This window comes from Coloeus monedula (assembly GCF_965178545.1).
Source record: "Coloeus monedula genome assembly, chromosome: Z".
Classification (NCBI taxonomy): domain Eukaryota; kingdom Metazoa; phylum Chordata; class Aves; order Passeriformes; family Corvidae; genus Coloeus; species Coloeus monedula.
Window position 1 is genome coordinate 77,801,823 of NC_138822.1, and position 15,514 is coordinate 77,817,336.

General features: G+C 43.8%; 1 protein-coding gene across 20 annotated transcripts in view; it reads right to left on the minus strand.

Moving 5' to 3' along the window:
• CELF4 (CUGBP Elav-like family member 4) overlaps positions 1-15,514 on the minus strand; it is a gene marked incomplete at both ends in the record, with an annotated part of 677,793 nt that overhangs the window by 12,309 nt on the left and 649,970 nt on the right. For 9 of the 20 annotated variants that reach the window (XM_082302219.1, XM_082302220.1, XM_082302236.1 and 6 more), the window contains 2 exons: positions 9,118-9,201; positions 15,430-15,510. In XM_082302219.1, the coding sequence (XP_082158345.1) occupies positions 9,118-9,201; positions 15,430-15,510 (165 nt within the window). Of the gene's footprint in view, positions 1-9,057; positions 9,202-15,429; positions 15,511-15,514 lie in introns of all 20 variants that reach the window. The other 11 variants (XM_082302229.1, XM_082302226.1, XM_082302227.1 and 8 more) reach the window with 2 other exon arrangements.

Consider the following 15,514-nt stretch of genomic DNA (forward strand, 5'->3'; position numbering starts at 1 on the left):
GTTATTGCAAGTGTTGGAATTTAGACAGTAAATAAGGCAGAGAAAAGATGGTTTTGTAGTTGTACAACCAGATGTTGCCTTGGAAAACTGGAATTTGTCCCTATTTCTGCCATGACATCCCAGTTACGCTAAGTACATAATGTATCACAGAATTTCTTTAGTAAGACCTCTAGGCTGTTTTTTAACAATTAAATGAAATAGAGCAGGTTCTGAGTGCCAATGGTACACCATGGCTCGAATCTATGCCATTAAATTCTCTTATCTCTCAAAAGCGTGTGTCCCTGTCCCTTGTCATTGCTGAGTCATGCCCAAGCAAGGTCCAGCCATGGCTTAATTGTCATAGCCCAAATTGAGATAACGGCACACAAACATTAAAAATATATGTTAAATGGTGGCAGAGTGCTTTTTGAAGATGTGTAAGGCCTCTCTAGTTTTCAGTGAAGATGAAGCTTTACTGGGTGTTCCTCTTCCCTTGGTGCATGACCTGAGATTTCACTGGCAGAAAAGCTGCTGCCTGTACCTGCATCTGAAGCAGACAAAAACACAGCATGCCCTGCATTATGCTGAATTCTTAGAGAAAGCAGGCAAACAGACTGATCAGGCTTGTGGCAACTCAGATCAGGAATCCAAGACCAATAAAGTGTTTTGGATATCTTTCTCTGCCTCATCATCCCCTTGGTGAAATGAGGACACCTTGAGCACCATCAAAATGCTGTTACTTAGCTCTGTGAATGTCTCAAATGCTCTGCTGGGAAGGGCCTTAGGAAAACAGATGAGGAAATAAAAATAAATTTGTATTCATGGCAGAGCTTGAATATGGTGTGGAAGGAAGGCTTAGGGCCAAGCATGAAGATGTGAGGATCTATTGAACAGTTGGTCAGTAACTAACTAGCCAACAGACTTCAAGATGCTGAAGGGCAGACCTGTGCAGTGAATGAGACTGAATGGGTGGTACAGATACCAGATAAAGAAGTTGAAGATAGATATATGGGTGGATGGATGGCTGGATGGACTGATAGAGACTCATCCATTGTACAGCTTGAATTGTCCTTGCATCAGAGATCCTGGGAAAACAAATATAAATGCAGATGCCAAGGACAGACAAAATGCTGTAGTGGATCTGCTGTCTCACAAGAGTAGGAGGTGTTAAGTCTACACTCCCCAAATCCATCACTTTGAGTTCAGAAATGGGCCTGCCCATTGGAGGGGTCATTATTCTGACTTCTGAAGAGAAGCTTCTGACTGGAATAAAAGTAGCACTAAAAGTCCTCCTCTGGTGTTAACTCTTAACACTGGTTATTTCTATTAGTCCGATAGCGACCACTTCCCCTTTGAACATCACTAAAGGAGTAGCAGTAATGAGTTCCTCCATCTAATTACCCCAGGAGTAAGAACATCTAAAATGATGGTGTAAGTGTGCATGTGAGTAGGTATGTACATACATACCCATAACAAAAATTCTGGGCAGACTTTATCACTTGTGGGGAGAGATGGATAGAATAGTGATAGACATATGGACAGCCAGATAAATAGAAGACAGATTCTGCTAACATATTCTTGTCTAATAAATTGTTGAGCTACAAAAGAAAGCAGAAGTCCCTATGTACAATGTATAGATTTTCTTTAAGGTGAGTTATTGGGAAAAGACAGAGCTGTCCCTTTAACTAGAGAGCTGCAAACAGCTGTTCCTTATGCATACATGCTTGCTTGGTCTGAAAGTTTTGGTAAGTCAGTGCATAACTGACAGTTAGATTTATCTCCCCAATAAGCAATCAACATTATAATAAAGGAAAAATGCTTTCAGTGCACCTTTGAGAGTGCATCAGAAATTAATCTAAACATCAAATTAATTATAGTTTGTAAATGAATAGTGGCTCACAGCCCTAATACTTCTCCCACTCCTCCTCCTCCCCCTAAAGCCTCCCCCAACCAACTGCAATGGCTGGAGGTGCTGTACAGTGAGTTTGATGAACAGCTCCTTCTCTTTCTTACTCACACAACTCTTTCCTTATCAGCTGGAAGAGTTCCATCCTCACTCTGCAGACCTGAAATCTCAGAGCCTGGCTGCTTTGGAATATGACAGGGAGTAGCTAGCAAGTATTAAACTTCTATGCCTCCTTCCCCTTCTCTCTGAGAGCTCAAAGCACCCCTCTGAGGGTGTCCTACTCCCCTTGAATTAGTTTCCAGCTGAGCCGGACACACCTTATGGATCTCTCCGTGGCTCTGTGCCTGTGCCGGGTCCTTCAGAGTGGAGAGGACCACAACAAACCAGTGCTGATCTGAACTGAAACATACCAGGGGGTCAGGCATGCTTAATGTGTCTGGAAAATCAGTTTTGTTTTGTCTAAACTCAGGCACTCAAATGAGTGGCTTCTTCCATTGCTCTTTGATCTTTGATCTCTAGGCTGTAGCCATATGGAAATGACAAACCGATTTTCCAGGGCCCTGAAACAAAATGAATTGCCACTAGATCATGCAAAATAAAGGACAGGCTCCAAGTCCATGGGCTACAGGGAGAAAGGATCAGGTAGAGACGTTCTTTAGGAAATTTGAAATCAGGTTAATAGTAAAAAGAAAAAAAAAAATCAAACTTAATCATAGTACTGGTAACAGCAACAAAGAGAGATACATACCTCAAGTCCTTTCTAATAATGCATCTATCTGGTGAGAATTTTCTGTTTTCCTAAAGAAGAATCAGAAAAGAAACCCCCAAACCTTTTGATCTGATAAATAACTCTCCTCAACCATGAATCCTAAAGTCCTTTGCAGAGCAGTCAGTGTACGGCACCAAGAAGGGGAACCCAAGCTGCACAGCTAGGTTGACCCATGATCACCCATATGGGCTATGAACATGCAACTGGAATTTCCTTCCCTTACAACGCCTTACTTCTGCACCTGCTCATTTCCCTGGATGAACCTGAGGAGAGTTGTTGCCTTTTTTTTTAAATATTTTTTTATTAAATGAGAAACTGCCATATTTGGCAGGGCATATTGGAGGCACATTTTCAGCAGGTGCTGAACAATGTTTTCCTAATGTACCTCAGGGTCCCTTGTTCCACTCCTATGTCTTGTGGAGTGCTGCCAATGCACTTTAGACCTAATATGCAATGCCCCTGGTCCCAGTGCCCTGTACAGCTTTGCCAGTGTCCTATTCTCTTGATGCATCTTTTCTCTTTCTATTTCAGCTTCCAGATTGAAACTCTGTAGATCATCACAACCTGCCTGCTGCCTTGCATCTCCCACTCCACCTTTTTTGCCACCACACTGCAGCATTTAACTGCCACAGCATGTTTTTAATAACAGGATACAAGGTCTACCCATCCCTCAGCCCTTCTCCCAAGCTTCACCCCCTCCTGTGTTCAGTTCTCATTCCTCACTGCTTTTCTCACTTTTAATCTCTCTCCTTTGTCTCCCCAATTTCTTTTCATAAGCTAGGAGGAGTTTAGTAGGGAATATAATTATTTAACAGCAAACTTAATTAACTATTATGACCCTCATCAAGTGATGCTATTTTCTCTATTTTGGCATCTTCAGAGAAGAATGGATGTTTTTCCAAATGAGGTGGCCCATTAGCAACTTTCAAATGCACTCCCTGCAGGAATCTGGAATGAAATTCAATGTTCGCGTTGTACTAGGAGTCAAACAAGACTTTAGGACACATAAACCTATGGTCCTACCTAAGCAGCCCTTGCAGTTTGTAAGCTAGAATGCTCCTTGTTTTGTTTAATGTGGGTCATTTCAAAAAGGGGTGGGACACTTTGCGATGTGAAAGTGCATCTGGAATGTGCAGAAAAGGAGGAAAACATCTGGCACTCATGGGTTGCTTACACCTGGGGTGTCAGAGTGTGTCAAGCTGAGTGGAGGGAAACCACAGTGTCTCTCTGGGAATAAGACAGGTTGTTCACAGCCTTCTGGAGTCACTGTCCCATGGGGAGAAACTGAAGCTGCTAAACCAGTGGGTATGGAGAACAGGCACATGCCAAGGAGACATGTAGGGGACAAAGCAGGGACATGGAGCAGAACTGGCCTGACCGTGTCCGCTGCTCAATGGTGTGCAAAAAGTTGGCAGATCCAGGTGCTTATTGCTCTCAGAAAGAGGTGACTGGAGCAAACTAAGTGTTCCAGTAAAGCAGTTCCTTCAGCTTTAATTTATCTACATCTTATTTGACACTTTGGAATAACCATTTGACCTCTGCTTCTCCATCCGTGTTCTCATTTTTCTAATTTCTGACATGTCTTCCTAATTAATACTGCCCAAACATGTCTTGCTCTCTCTCCTCTGTTAAAACATTTCTCTAGAATATGTCTGTCTCTGTATTTCACTAACTTAATGTCTTCAAATGCTTTCTTTAAATGTATCTTATGAGTGAGTGTTCCTGGGCTGTGTTGTAGCGTCACCCTATGACTGGGGTAGAGTTAGCCATGTGTGGTCAGGGTGAAGAGCTGCCCTTCTCACATTGCCTACTTGCCTTAACAGCCTTAATAGTGTTATTTTACTGGAGCTCTCTTTTAGCCTTGTACACAAACTATTCACATTTAAAGTGTCTACATAACTGAGAGGGAATTATCACCAGAACCATTGAGACCAGCACAAAGATGTAATCCATGTCCTGTGACATTTAGCACACCTACACACAGAACAACTTGCACACACGTAGAGGGAAGGTGAGAGACCCAGTGTAAACCCTGCCTTGTGCAGACACAAGCTCTGGGTTCCTGCAGATGTTGACATTCAGGCTGTGGCACACTTTACCTCCGTGCAAGTCTTCCTAGACCAGCCCACTGTCTTCAAGGAGTGTCCATCTAAGTGTTATTTTTCCCTGAGTGAGACAGTGAATCCTGCTGCGGCCCTTCCATTTCACTGGGAAGTGATGTGCATGGCCCAGTTGGAGAAACATGCTGGCTGCAAAAGGAGTGTGTGGGCAGAGGCTACAGGTGTGAGCTGGGCATTGAGTGAAGAACAAGTGAGAGAGGAGAGAAAAGGGCAGAACGGTGAAGAGCTGTGAAGGTGAAATCACTAAGCCTGAATATAAGAATGGGGATAGGACAGTGCCTGAGGAGAAACCCAAGGGGCTGCAGATATGGTGAGTGATGGAGGCTCAGGCCATGGGGATAGACAGGGTGTTGGTGAATGGGAAGGAGAAGGATGGTCTGCATTTGGCTATGTTACAGCTGTATCAGTACAGGGACAGGGGAGAAAAAAAAGCCACAGGTTTGAAAAATTATAAGAGAAAATGAAGGATTTGGGTCTAGCCTGGATGTGTGCGGCAGAAGGAAAGTCATAGGCAAAGAAACCTCCCAGACTAAATTACTTTTTTCAGTGAGAAGTCAGGGTTGTTTGTCAGGCAGTCTTACACAGTAGAGCAGGCAGTCCTGCTAGGGAAAACAACAAACATACTCTGAGCACCTCACATTTTGTATTGATATTGGTGTTTGCTGTAGCTGGCATTCCTTGCTGCCCCTTGTCAGCCAGGAGGCAGTGGCCTCTAAACTGGAAACGTCAAAGGCTTTCTGACCACAGCATGGTTTCTTTAGCATGTGCAGGTGCCAGTGGTTCTCTGCAGGCTCATGGACTCCAGAAACCAGGAGAAAGGCTTGTTTCTGCTCTCATTTTCTTCCTAATACTCCTGTACCTGCCCCAACACTATCCTGCCAGTAGTGGCCAAAGGAGATAAATTTGTGTTCAAAATGCAGGCAAGAATTCATAGTCAAACAGTAAGAATAAAACTATAGAATGGTTTGGATTGGAAGGCACCTTCAAGTTCATCAAGTTCCACTAGACCAGGTTGCTCCCAGCTTCATCCAACCTGGCCTTGGAGCTTCCAGGGATGGGGACATCCACAGCTTCTCTGGGCAACCTGTGCCAGAGTCTCATCACCCTCACAGTCAAGATTTTTTTCTTGATAGCTAAGCTAATTCTCCCCTTTCACTTTAAAGCCTTGTCCTATCTGAATATGGTTTTCTAAAAAGTCCATCTCAGCTCTCTTGCAGCCACTGTAAATACTGAAAGGTGCTATCGGGTTTCCCTGGAGGCTTCTCCAGGCTGAACAACCCCAATTCTCTCAGCCCATCCTCATAGGAATGGTGATCCAGCCCCTGATCATCCTCGTGGCCCTCCACAATTCTATTTTGACATGCTGTTGTACTCGTTCAGTATGTGCTAGCTACTTACAGGTTGTTCAATACTGAGACAAAGGTGACAAATAAAGTTTTTTCTGTTCCCATGGAAAAAAACATGGTGACATTTTTCTCCATAGAATTTTTAAAGTTTGTCTAAAGCAGGACTTCTTGACAATTTCTCGACAACCTGGGGCTAAACTCTGTTACAGCAATTTATTTGGGATCTGCATAGCAGATATATTTTAAAAGGTCATATAATAGTGGAATATCTTTCTGGGGCCAGACAGAATTGTCCCCCCAGGCTAGCAGTTGGAGAGCTCTAGCTGCACTAAAAAAAAGTGAAATAGAATGCAAATGCTATGTTCTTACATGTTGAGTTTAGGGAAATGTTTAAGGAGAAAGAAGGAATTTTCTTACTTTCAAAGTTAATAAAATCCCTTCTTTTCCTTTAGGAAAAGTAATTTTTTTTAAAATTTAAATTTATTTCCTGAACAAAAATGCCAGCTTCAGTAGACTTAGCAAAACAAATGAAAGGCCTCATTTCCTCTAATACCTTTTACATTTTTACATTGCTTTAAATCTGAAGGTCAGGAGGGTGGGGAGGGTTTGAAAAGCAGTGTAATCTACCTGTGACAGTTGGCTACCTGTGCTTCTGCTATTTCTATCCTTTTGGAGGTGGTGGACGTGGAAGCACAGTCAACATATTTGTCTGAGACCAGCTGTCACAGCAGGCACTCAGCTCTGGGAAACTAGGTGAAATCCAGAGAAAACTGGGACTTGACACCTGGGACCCCAAACTAACTGGATTTGGGTATTTATGTCTCAGAAGCTAATATAAGGTGACTAAGATCCACCAGCAATCTCTAATTCTTTCTTTTACTTGTCTATGTGCCTGAGTCGACACTTCCAAAGGGCACCTTCCTATTTCAGCCTTCGATATCCCACAGTAAGTTTTGGAGTTCACTTCATCCATCAAACTGATGTTTAGTTTCTACCAGTAACTCAGTGCTAAGAAAGATTTTTGCTAAGACCTCTCAATTCTTGCTTAACTCTCAGCCTCGATCTCACAGTACCTCAGAAGCAGCCCCAAAACCCTGTCCACAAATAGGGTATGTGTCATGTCCTCACGAGGCCATTGTAGCCATGAGCCTTTGAACTGAGTGGGGATAAGGCTCATAGATGTTCAGAAGGCATTCTTCCTTGCTGGGCTTGTCTCTCACCTCATTTCTCCATTTACTTCTCAGTATGTGGAGAACCAGGCCCAGAATTCCTCTAAATATCAATGACAATTTCACTGCCAAACGTCCATTTCTAATTCATGGATCTCTTTGGAGCATTTGTTTCACTGTCACCTAGAACTCTGCTGGTCTGCTCAACTTGTTATGAGATTTTATATATCTACATAATTATGTAGATATATAATTTATATATAAAAAGAAGGTGGGCCCTGGATTCATTGGGGCTAATTCACAGCTTTGAGTTCTAATTTGAATTTGCCAACTGCCCCTGTGTGCCAGACTCTCTGTCCTTCATTCCTCTTGTGCTGGAAACTGTAACAACCCAGTGACTCCTGGTGACTGGGAGGGCTGTGTCCCTCTCATCAGGGGCCAGGGTTCCTTCAAACAAAAGGGAAAATAGCCTGTTCAGGCCCTCTGTGGATGGGCAGGAGAAACTGTGCATGGAGAACGGGCACAAAACTCTTGAAGTACTCTCTGACATGCACCATGGGCAGCAAGGGATGAGGTAAGAGATTTGGGAGGTGGGCTGTTCAGGAGGGGAAAGGGGAAGGCAGCATGGAAAGAAAGCATAGTGTGGAGATTGAGAGTGGTTTTAAAATCAAATGAAAACTCCAATGAGTCTTAACTCTGGAAGTTTGCCTGAGAGACAGAGTCCAGATTAGCTGCAAGTAACAGGAAAAGAAAAGCAATAGTTTGTTCTGTTGCACTTCCCAGGGAGGGTCTGCAAGAGGCACAGGACGGCAGATAATCAAAAATTACAGGTCCTGGTGTTGGGCACATGGCTGTGGGAGATCCCCTGTCCACCAGGTGTGATGGGATCAGATGCGGCAGGGTCCCCATGCTGCCACACTGCCAGAAGGGACCCTTAACAGCCCCAGCTTTGCAAATGCTGGTATCCCAGTGAGAGCCCATACATACATCACCCCATGGCTGTTGGCTGGCTGAGCCCTCCCGTTGTGGGTGCAGCTCAGGCTGTGCTCCTTCTCCGCCCCAGCTGGTGAGGTTGAACCAGCGGTGAGGCCAGAGCTATGTGATTTGGGTGAAGCTTTCAAACCCAGCCTCTTAGCATAGACTGTCAGCTGAGGCACAGGGCTACCTCAGCCCATCTGTATCTGCTGGGGTGCTGCCTCAGGTCCAGTGGGCTCAGAGCATGTCTGAATGGTATCCACCAAGCAGCCATCACCCCCAGAAGACCAGGCTCTCAGCAGATGCTCAGCCCTTATCCGCTGGCAGTCTAAAGCATCACAGATGCAGGAAAGCTGCCCTCACAACTCTGTCTTCCCTTCAACCCCAGGACCTGTTTCTCCTTTTCCTTAGGTACAGAAATGCCCCTTCTGCAACATGATCCCTCTGCTGATTTCATCGTTTCACCTATGCCCAGCCCCCTCCATTTTGCTCCAGGTGCTTTAATCTTTTCTGCACCCTCCCCACTTCCCCTTATATGGGGCGATATTTTCTGACCCCGCCGGTGTCTGCAGCACTTTGCTGCTTGTGAGATGCCAAACCTTCACCTCTAAGGAGCGCACACAACTCTGAGCATGAGACAATCAGGAGAGAAAGAGGGAAGGGGGAAAGTATTGACAGGAGTAAATTGAGAGAAATCATAAAGCTTAAGCAGAAAGAAAGCAGTTTGAAAGGTAAAGTATTCAGAGAAAGCCCTTTCCTGGATGAATCTAATTGTTTTGTTATCTTTACCCACCAAAGCATTTACTTTGGTTTGTCGCCCGATCCACAAACACTTTCGAGGAGATGACATTACCGAAAGGCAGGAACATCTGCATCAGCTCAGCATCCCCAAACTCCTGGGGCAGATGGTAGATAAACAGGTTACAGCCCTCTGGTCCTATCAAGAGAAAAAGAAGACCCATGAATGAAGAGAAATAGGATACAAGAAAGCACATGGTGGAGGTTTACTTTGGCATCTTCTCTCTCTGACTGGTGAGTGGTCACGTTAGGAAGCAGCCTGTAGATTCTCGGAGGAATGGACAAAGTAGAAGACCAGGAACTCAAAAAGTCACCTAGACACTATGGTAACTTCAATAGCTTTCCCAGGACACCAGGACAAAATCTAGAGAGAGAGGAATGCACCAGCACATGTGGCCATGGAAAGCACAGAGTGGAGCAATAAGAACACAAAGAATGAAAGAATATGGTTCATAGATTTTCTTTGTTCCTCATAATCCTATATAATCTGTAGAATTTTGGGTGACCCACACTATCTCTTGCCTCTTCCCAGCATCTGCATGCACAAGTTCCGTTATCCTTCTTGAATCTGTGTGATGGCAATAACATCACACAGATGATGATAATAAGCAGAAAGGTACGCACAAACCCACAGGCTCATCTTTGTAGAATTCATTCCCCCAGCCTGACTCAGCCCAAAGACACCCCCAGATCTGGACAGTTAGGCCATGTCCTCCATTCTAGAGGGCTCTGCAGGAGAGATTTTAGGTGGATTTAAATCCAAATTATGAGACAAGAGGGATTGGCTTTTTTGCCTCAATTCTGTAACATATAATCTTACCGATTTCAGAGGGTGTTTTGGAAAACATCCAGAGAGGAGTCTTTAGCTGGAATGTGAAGTTAAAGTAGAGACCCTCAAAAAATATTCTGTTGAAATTGTATTTTGGGGCAGAAGGGGGCAAACCTGCTTCTGGTCAAATAGCCTAGAATGTAACTTTTCAACCTGACTTTTATTTTTATGTATGCTATCCTTGAGCAACAGTCAAAAAGGGGCAGGTGTGTCCAAGTGGTTTTGTTAAAAAAATTCAACATTTAAAACCTTTGCAGCGTTCTACAGCAGAAAACAGTATAGTTTGATGAGACAGGGATTGTTTTTTTCATTGTTTTATTTCTAAAGGTACTTCCAGCTGCTGCCCAGCTCTGCACTGACCTCGACAGGTAACTCCAGGTCTGCTTGACTCAGAGGAGTCGAGATGAAGGGGATACATTGTGTGCCCTTTGCCAAAAGGGTTAGAGGTGAGAGAGAAGGAGGGTTTCCTCCTTTCCCCTAGCCCATGTGTCTACAACCCTGTGACCTGACTCAGTCAGCTTTCCCCTTTTTACGTCTGGGGCACAGTGTGGGGAAGGAAAGGGTTTTTTAATACTCTCGTTTTCTTCATCAGGGCATAATTACAGTGTCATAACACAGCAAATTACAACTTTGCCTTTCCTGTTAGGGAGAGGAGTTCGCCTAGATGCTCCCACCTTTTATTACCCATTACTCATCCCCCCGGCTGGCAAGAGAAGTACGGCAAAGTCAGGATTCTGGCAGATGCCCATTTAAAGCTCATTAAAATTCCTGGGCCTCAGCATGATTGAAGTCACAGGCTCTCCACATTTCCTTTTGGATTAATGGAAAATGAAGCCCTAATGAATATTTGCTAAGCACAATTTTCCCCACTAATTTGCTAAAAGGACTGTCATGAAGGAACAGCTGATCCTTTGCATCTTGTGCATTTCCTAAAGGTCATGAGTATGGTAACAGGGTTTCTTCCAAATGGGGGGGATAGTAGTATGGTGGGATAATTAACTAATTAGGCACCCGGTCATCTGCTTAGCTAAATTACTTTTGAACCTCAGTGGCCCATAATCAGGCTCCCCTATTTCATGCCAAGCTTTTCCAGCTTCTCCCCACCTCCCGTCTGCGTCTTCTTTAATCTTCTCACTGAGCAACTATCCCTTTTCCAATCCTTGCTGCTATCCATTTCCACACAATATAGAGTTATTGGCATAATAAGCTAGATATGAAACAGTCTGAAAGTGTTAAACAAACACTAACCCCCTTAGGTGTCTGTTAAAATTGAGAAAATTCTGCCCAGGAGCAGACCACGGTCCAGAATAACAGGGAAAAATTTCATTCCTTCATCTGAACGTGCCCCAGAGCACTTCTGCTGTGGGATTTGAGATTCACATTATAATAAAATGGGTAAAATTTTGGCTTTGCTGCAGTTGGTGGCAAAATTCCCACTGACATCACCAGAGCCAGCAGTTTGCACTGTAAAACTGGCCAATTCTTTCAAAAATACCAGCTGCATTTCCTGGGGTCTTGGATGTGTTGTGCACGAGTAGGGATTCTGCCTGTCTGTGCTGAGAAACACCTACCAAGGCATAAGGCAGACCAGGAGGCACACAACTTTAACTGCACCACCTTTAGGCTGGGCTCAAGGAGAGAACAACCCTTAGCTCACCCTGAAAACAATTTTTCCTCACACAACTAAGAGAGCAAGAGGAAGATACCAGGGAGGGTGTGAAAAAGCAGGGACCATTCTCAAAGACCAACTCAGGTCTAAAATGTGCCTGGGAAACCTGTGCAGTGGCTTCCCCTACTGACTCAGGCATTCAAGGCCAAACTCACTTTGTTTCCAACTACAGAGGGGTTTTTCCTAACTACCAATGCTGAAAACTCCACTTGCTTCTGAGAAAAAAAAAAAAAATTGGGATAGTTTGATTTGTTTTGTCACCTTCACATACGAAATTTCTGCCATTAGAATTTAACAAGTGATTTTTTGTTAAATTCTTCTGTAAGTTACCTGTCACAGTCAGAGCCCTTGGTAAAGAACTCACAAAACATGATCTGTTTGCTTCAGCCCTCATAGCTTTTATTTATTTATTTATTTATTTTTGCCTGATTCAAGTTACTTTGGGCACTCCATGGAAGGCTGTGTGTTTGTGTGTACGGCTGTCTTGTTGTATACTGATGTATATTTTTAAGAAACCAAAGACAAGATCATAAGGAAGAAATTCTTTACTATGGAAGTGATGAGACACTGGCACAGCTTGCCCAGAGAAGTTGTGGATGCCCCATCCCTGGCAATGTTCAAGGCCAGGGAGGGTGGAGCTCTGAGAAAACTGGTCTAGTGGAAGGTGTCCCTGTCCATGGAAGGGAGCTGGAACTGGAGGGTCTTTAATGTCCCTTCCAACCCAAAATATTTTATGATTCCATTTGTTGTTCATCTCAGAATGCTTTAAAGATCTTAGTTGGTTCTCAGTGCACAAACGCAATGAGTTCTAAGGGACTTGCTCAGGATACTGCAACAACAGAAAAACCACAGCTAGTATGGAAAAACCTTACTGAAGACTCCAATTCTCTTTTTGGGGAAAAGGTTCTTGTTTTGGACAGTTTTTAATGGGTTATTGGGGATCATCATACTTGGCAGTTCAGGACCGAATACAGTAATAAAATTATTTACTACAGGCTTTATTTTTGTTTTCAAATGTAGTGCAGCTTGAAATCTAACCCCCATGACACACCATCAGAAAAAATGAAGTTTCATTTCAACACTGATGTCTGCCACGGCTCTTGGTTTTATGACATGTATACATATTATAACATATATGCATTTCTGTTCATTTATATACAAGAAGCACAGTTAGCCTTGATTTGGACAAAAAGGCAAGGAGAACTTTAAGGACTGCACAGTTTATGGAAGTTCTGTAGATTACAGGCAAACTATGCTGGATAATGGAAAAACCTGTGACCGAGGGCACAGAACCACATGGTTAGTTCAGCTTGGTTGGACCTGAGTTACGCCATTAATAAGCCATTGCTCTGCCTGTGCTCCTCACACTTGAGCTCATTGCCAGTTTTTTAGCACAGGGACAGCTGCAGACTCAACCTCTCCCTGCGTGCCCATCAACGTAAGTGAACTCCATATACCTGTTCTGACATCAGCAGTCCATCATTGCACCCCACCACCAGGAGGCAATGTCATGAGGAAAGGCTATGATGAGGCTAGATTTCCAACAGTAATTAAAACTGGGCTGTCCCATGAGGTTGTATGAAGTCAGGCTGCAGCACTATCGTCAGCTGCACATCTCACCTCTACAGCAAACACTCAGAGGTTGGAATTTCATTGCCTCTTCTGCATCTGCTTGCCCAGTATGTTTGAGCACAGCACAGATAAGAGTTGCAAACTTGTACCACAAAGTTGTACCTCCGAGTTTCAGAAACTACATCAAGATGAGTGATACCATACAAACTTAAAATCACCTCCAAGTTTTGTGTGGTTGACATAGCCTGAATCAAGATTTTTATCTTAAGCTTTGATAGTTTTGGATCTGTTCCACCCTATGTGCCCTGTCAGCTGCAGTAGTCTCAGTACTCATGTGGAAGTGATGACTCATCTCTACAGGAATGTTGCAGCAGCAAAACGTCCCAGGCTTGTTATCCAGTGGGGATCTAGGAGTGGAGAGCTAAGATTGTTATTAACAATGTGATCACTGGTGTTATGGTGGTGCTAGGGCTGGTTCACTAATGAATCAGTGTTTGTGCACATCCTTGCAAGCCTAAAGTACTCTCCTCAGCACTGAGCATTGTTATTACTATTGTTAGACTTCCCTCTGGCTGTGCTTTCCTGTTAAATGTTAGAGACGCTTAAAGGTCTTGACCCTCTGCTAAAGGGGAGTGTTGTGCTTTAGAGAATTTCTCTCTAGCAAGAAGCAGAGAAAGCTACAGCCTCTCAACAGTGCAGGAAAATGAGGGACACTGGGAATGGCAACCTGCATTGGACTGGTGGTTCATCTCATGCTGCTGGTCCCCCATCCATGCTCATTCTCAATGCCTGCTGCTTGCAGGAAGGAGCAGAGTTATAACTCGTCCACTGGGTGACACTCACTCCTAACCCACAGAGACACACTATGCCCTGTGAACCCAGGGGTCTCCAGGCAGAGGGTCTTCAAAGTGTGCAGCACAGCTTTCCCCTGCTTCTGGTGGTTCCTGGCACAGCACTTTGCTGAGCAATGATCTGCTCGCCATTTTGTCCTGTGCTTAATCTAGCCCCAGTAAGTAACAAAAAGCAAAGTCCTTCAGCATGGGGGAAACATCTCTGTAATGATACGATAGGTCTGTGCATCTGTTCTCACAGCAGGCACATGTACTAGAGCTAATCAGGAGCTGGAAGTTGTGTTCCCCAGGAAATTCTGACATAGGAAAAAATTAATTCCAAATTAGATGGAAATGACAACATTTCTAATTTTCTTACAAAATGAGATTTCTCCCCCAAAGTAGTTTTGGATCATCAGAACGCTTTAGTTTGATACTGTAATCTAGATTAATTTCATTCTGACTCTTACACAGTATTAAAATATTAAATGTAATTACATACATATAATAACACATATAATATAGAATATGTCTGAATTAGTGATCTAATAGAGGATAAAATTTAAAATGTAACTATTTAAAATGAGAGTTGCTAAGCTGGAGCACCTGACTTTAATGTCTCACTTAGGCAAGCAGTCCCCTCCTTCTTGTCAAAAGGGAGCAGTAGACTCTTTGGAAGACAGCTGGAATGGAACCACCCAAGTGGGTTTCCTCTGAGGATTCCACTGCCCCCCACTGACTGTAAAGGAAATATTACATGGCACAGTTTTCTCCCAAGGCATTTACATGCAAAAATGCTAGATTCACCTCTCCTTACTCTTCATGTCTTCTGTGAAGCCATCCAGTCCTGTGGAGTAGATTACCCAGGCAACTCTCATAGTCATTGCAAAGAAATAGGAACTTTTACTGTATGATTTTTCTCATCCTGATAGGGATTGTGCTCTACAAGGTCTGATTGCTGTTTCCAGATTATCAATGGAGGCTGAAAGGCTGCAAGGACTAGATCAGCTACTCTAAATAGCAAGGCCTTGTTCTCCAAATAGAAGGTGTCTGAAATGACAGTACTGGCTTTTAATAAAGGGCCACTAGTGCTTTGTTTCCTGTAAAGCTCTTTATTCCAATACAATTGCATTTTTATCTGCATTCTTGTTGCTTGTCTCGAACAGAGGCCCCAAATGGACGTTAATGGCTATGTTGCTAGGCGGTCTTTCCATGTCCCATGCACACCAGCATGCTCTCCTCCCTGGAGACTGAAGAGATCTCATCAGCAGTTCCCCACATGGATGTTCCTCCACAGTACCGTTGGTGACAGTGACGCCATGCCACGTGTAGAAATGCAGAAAAACCAGTGGACCAGGGATTCAAAGCAATTGGGTGTTTAATGGACACTCTCGGTGCATGAGGAGGGAAACCAATGAGGTGGGATGGCTTGCTGGGGTCACAAAGGAGGATATCACTTTTACTCACCTTCTCTCTGTTGCTGTGGGATCATGGGAGGTGGCTGTGGGAACGCTTGGCTAATCTGGCCATAAGCAGCAGGATAAGCAGCTAC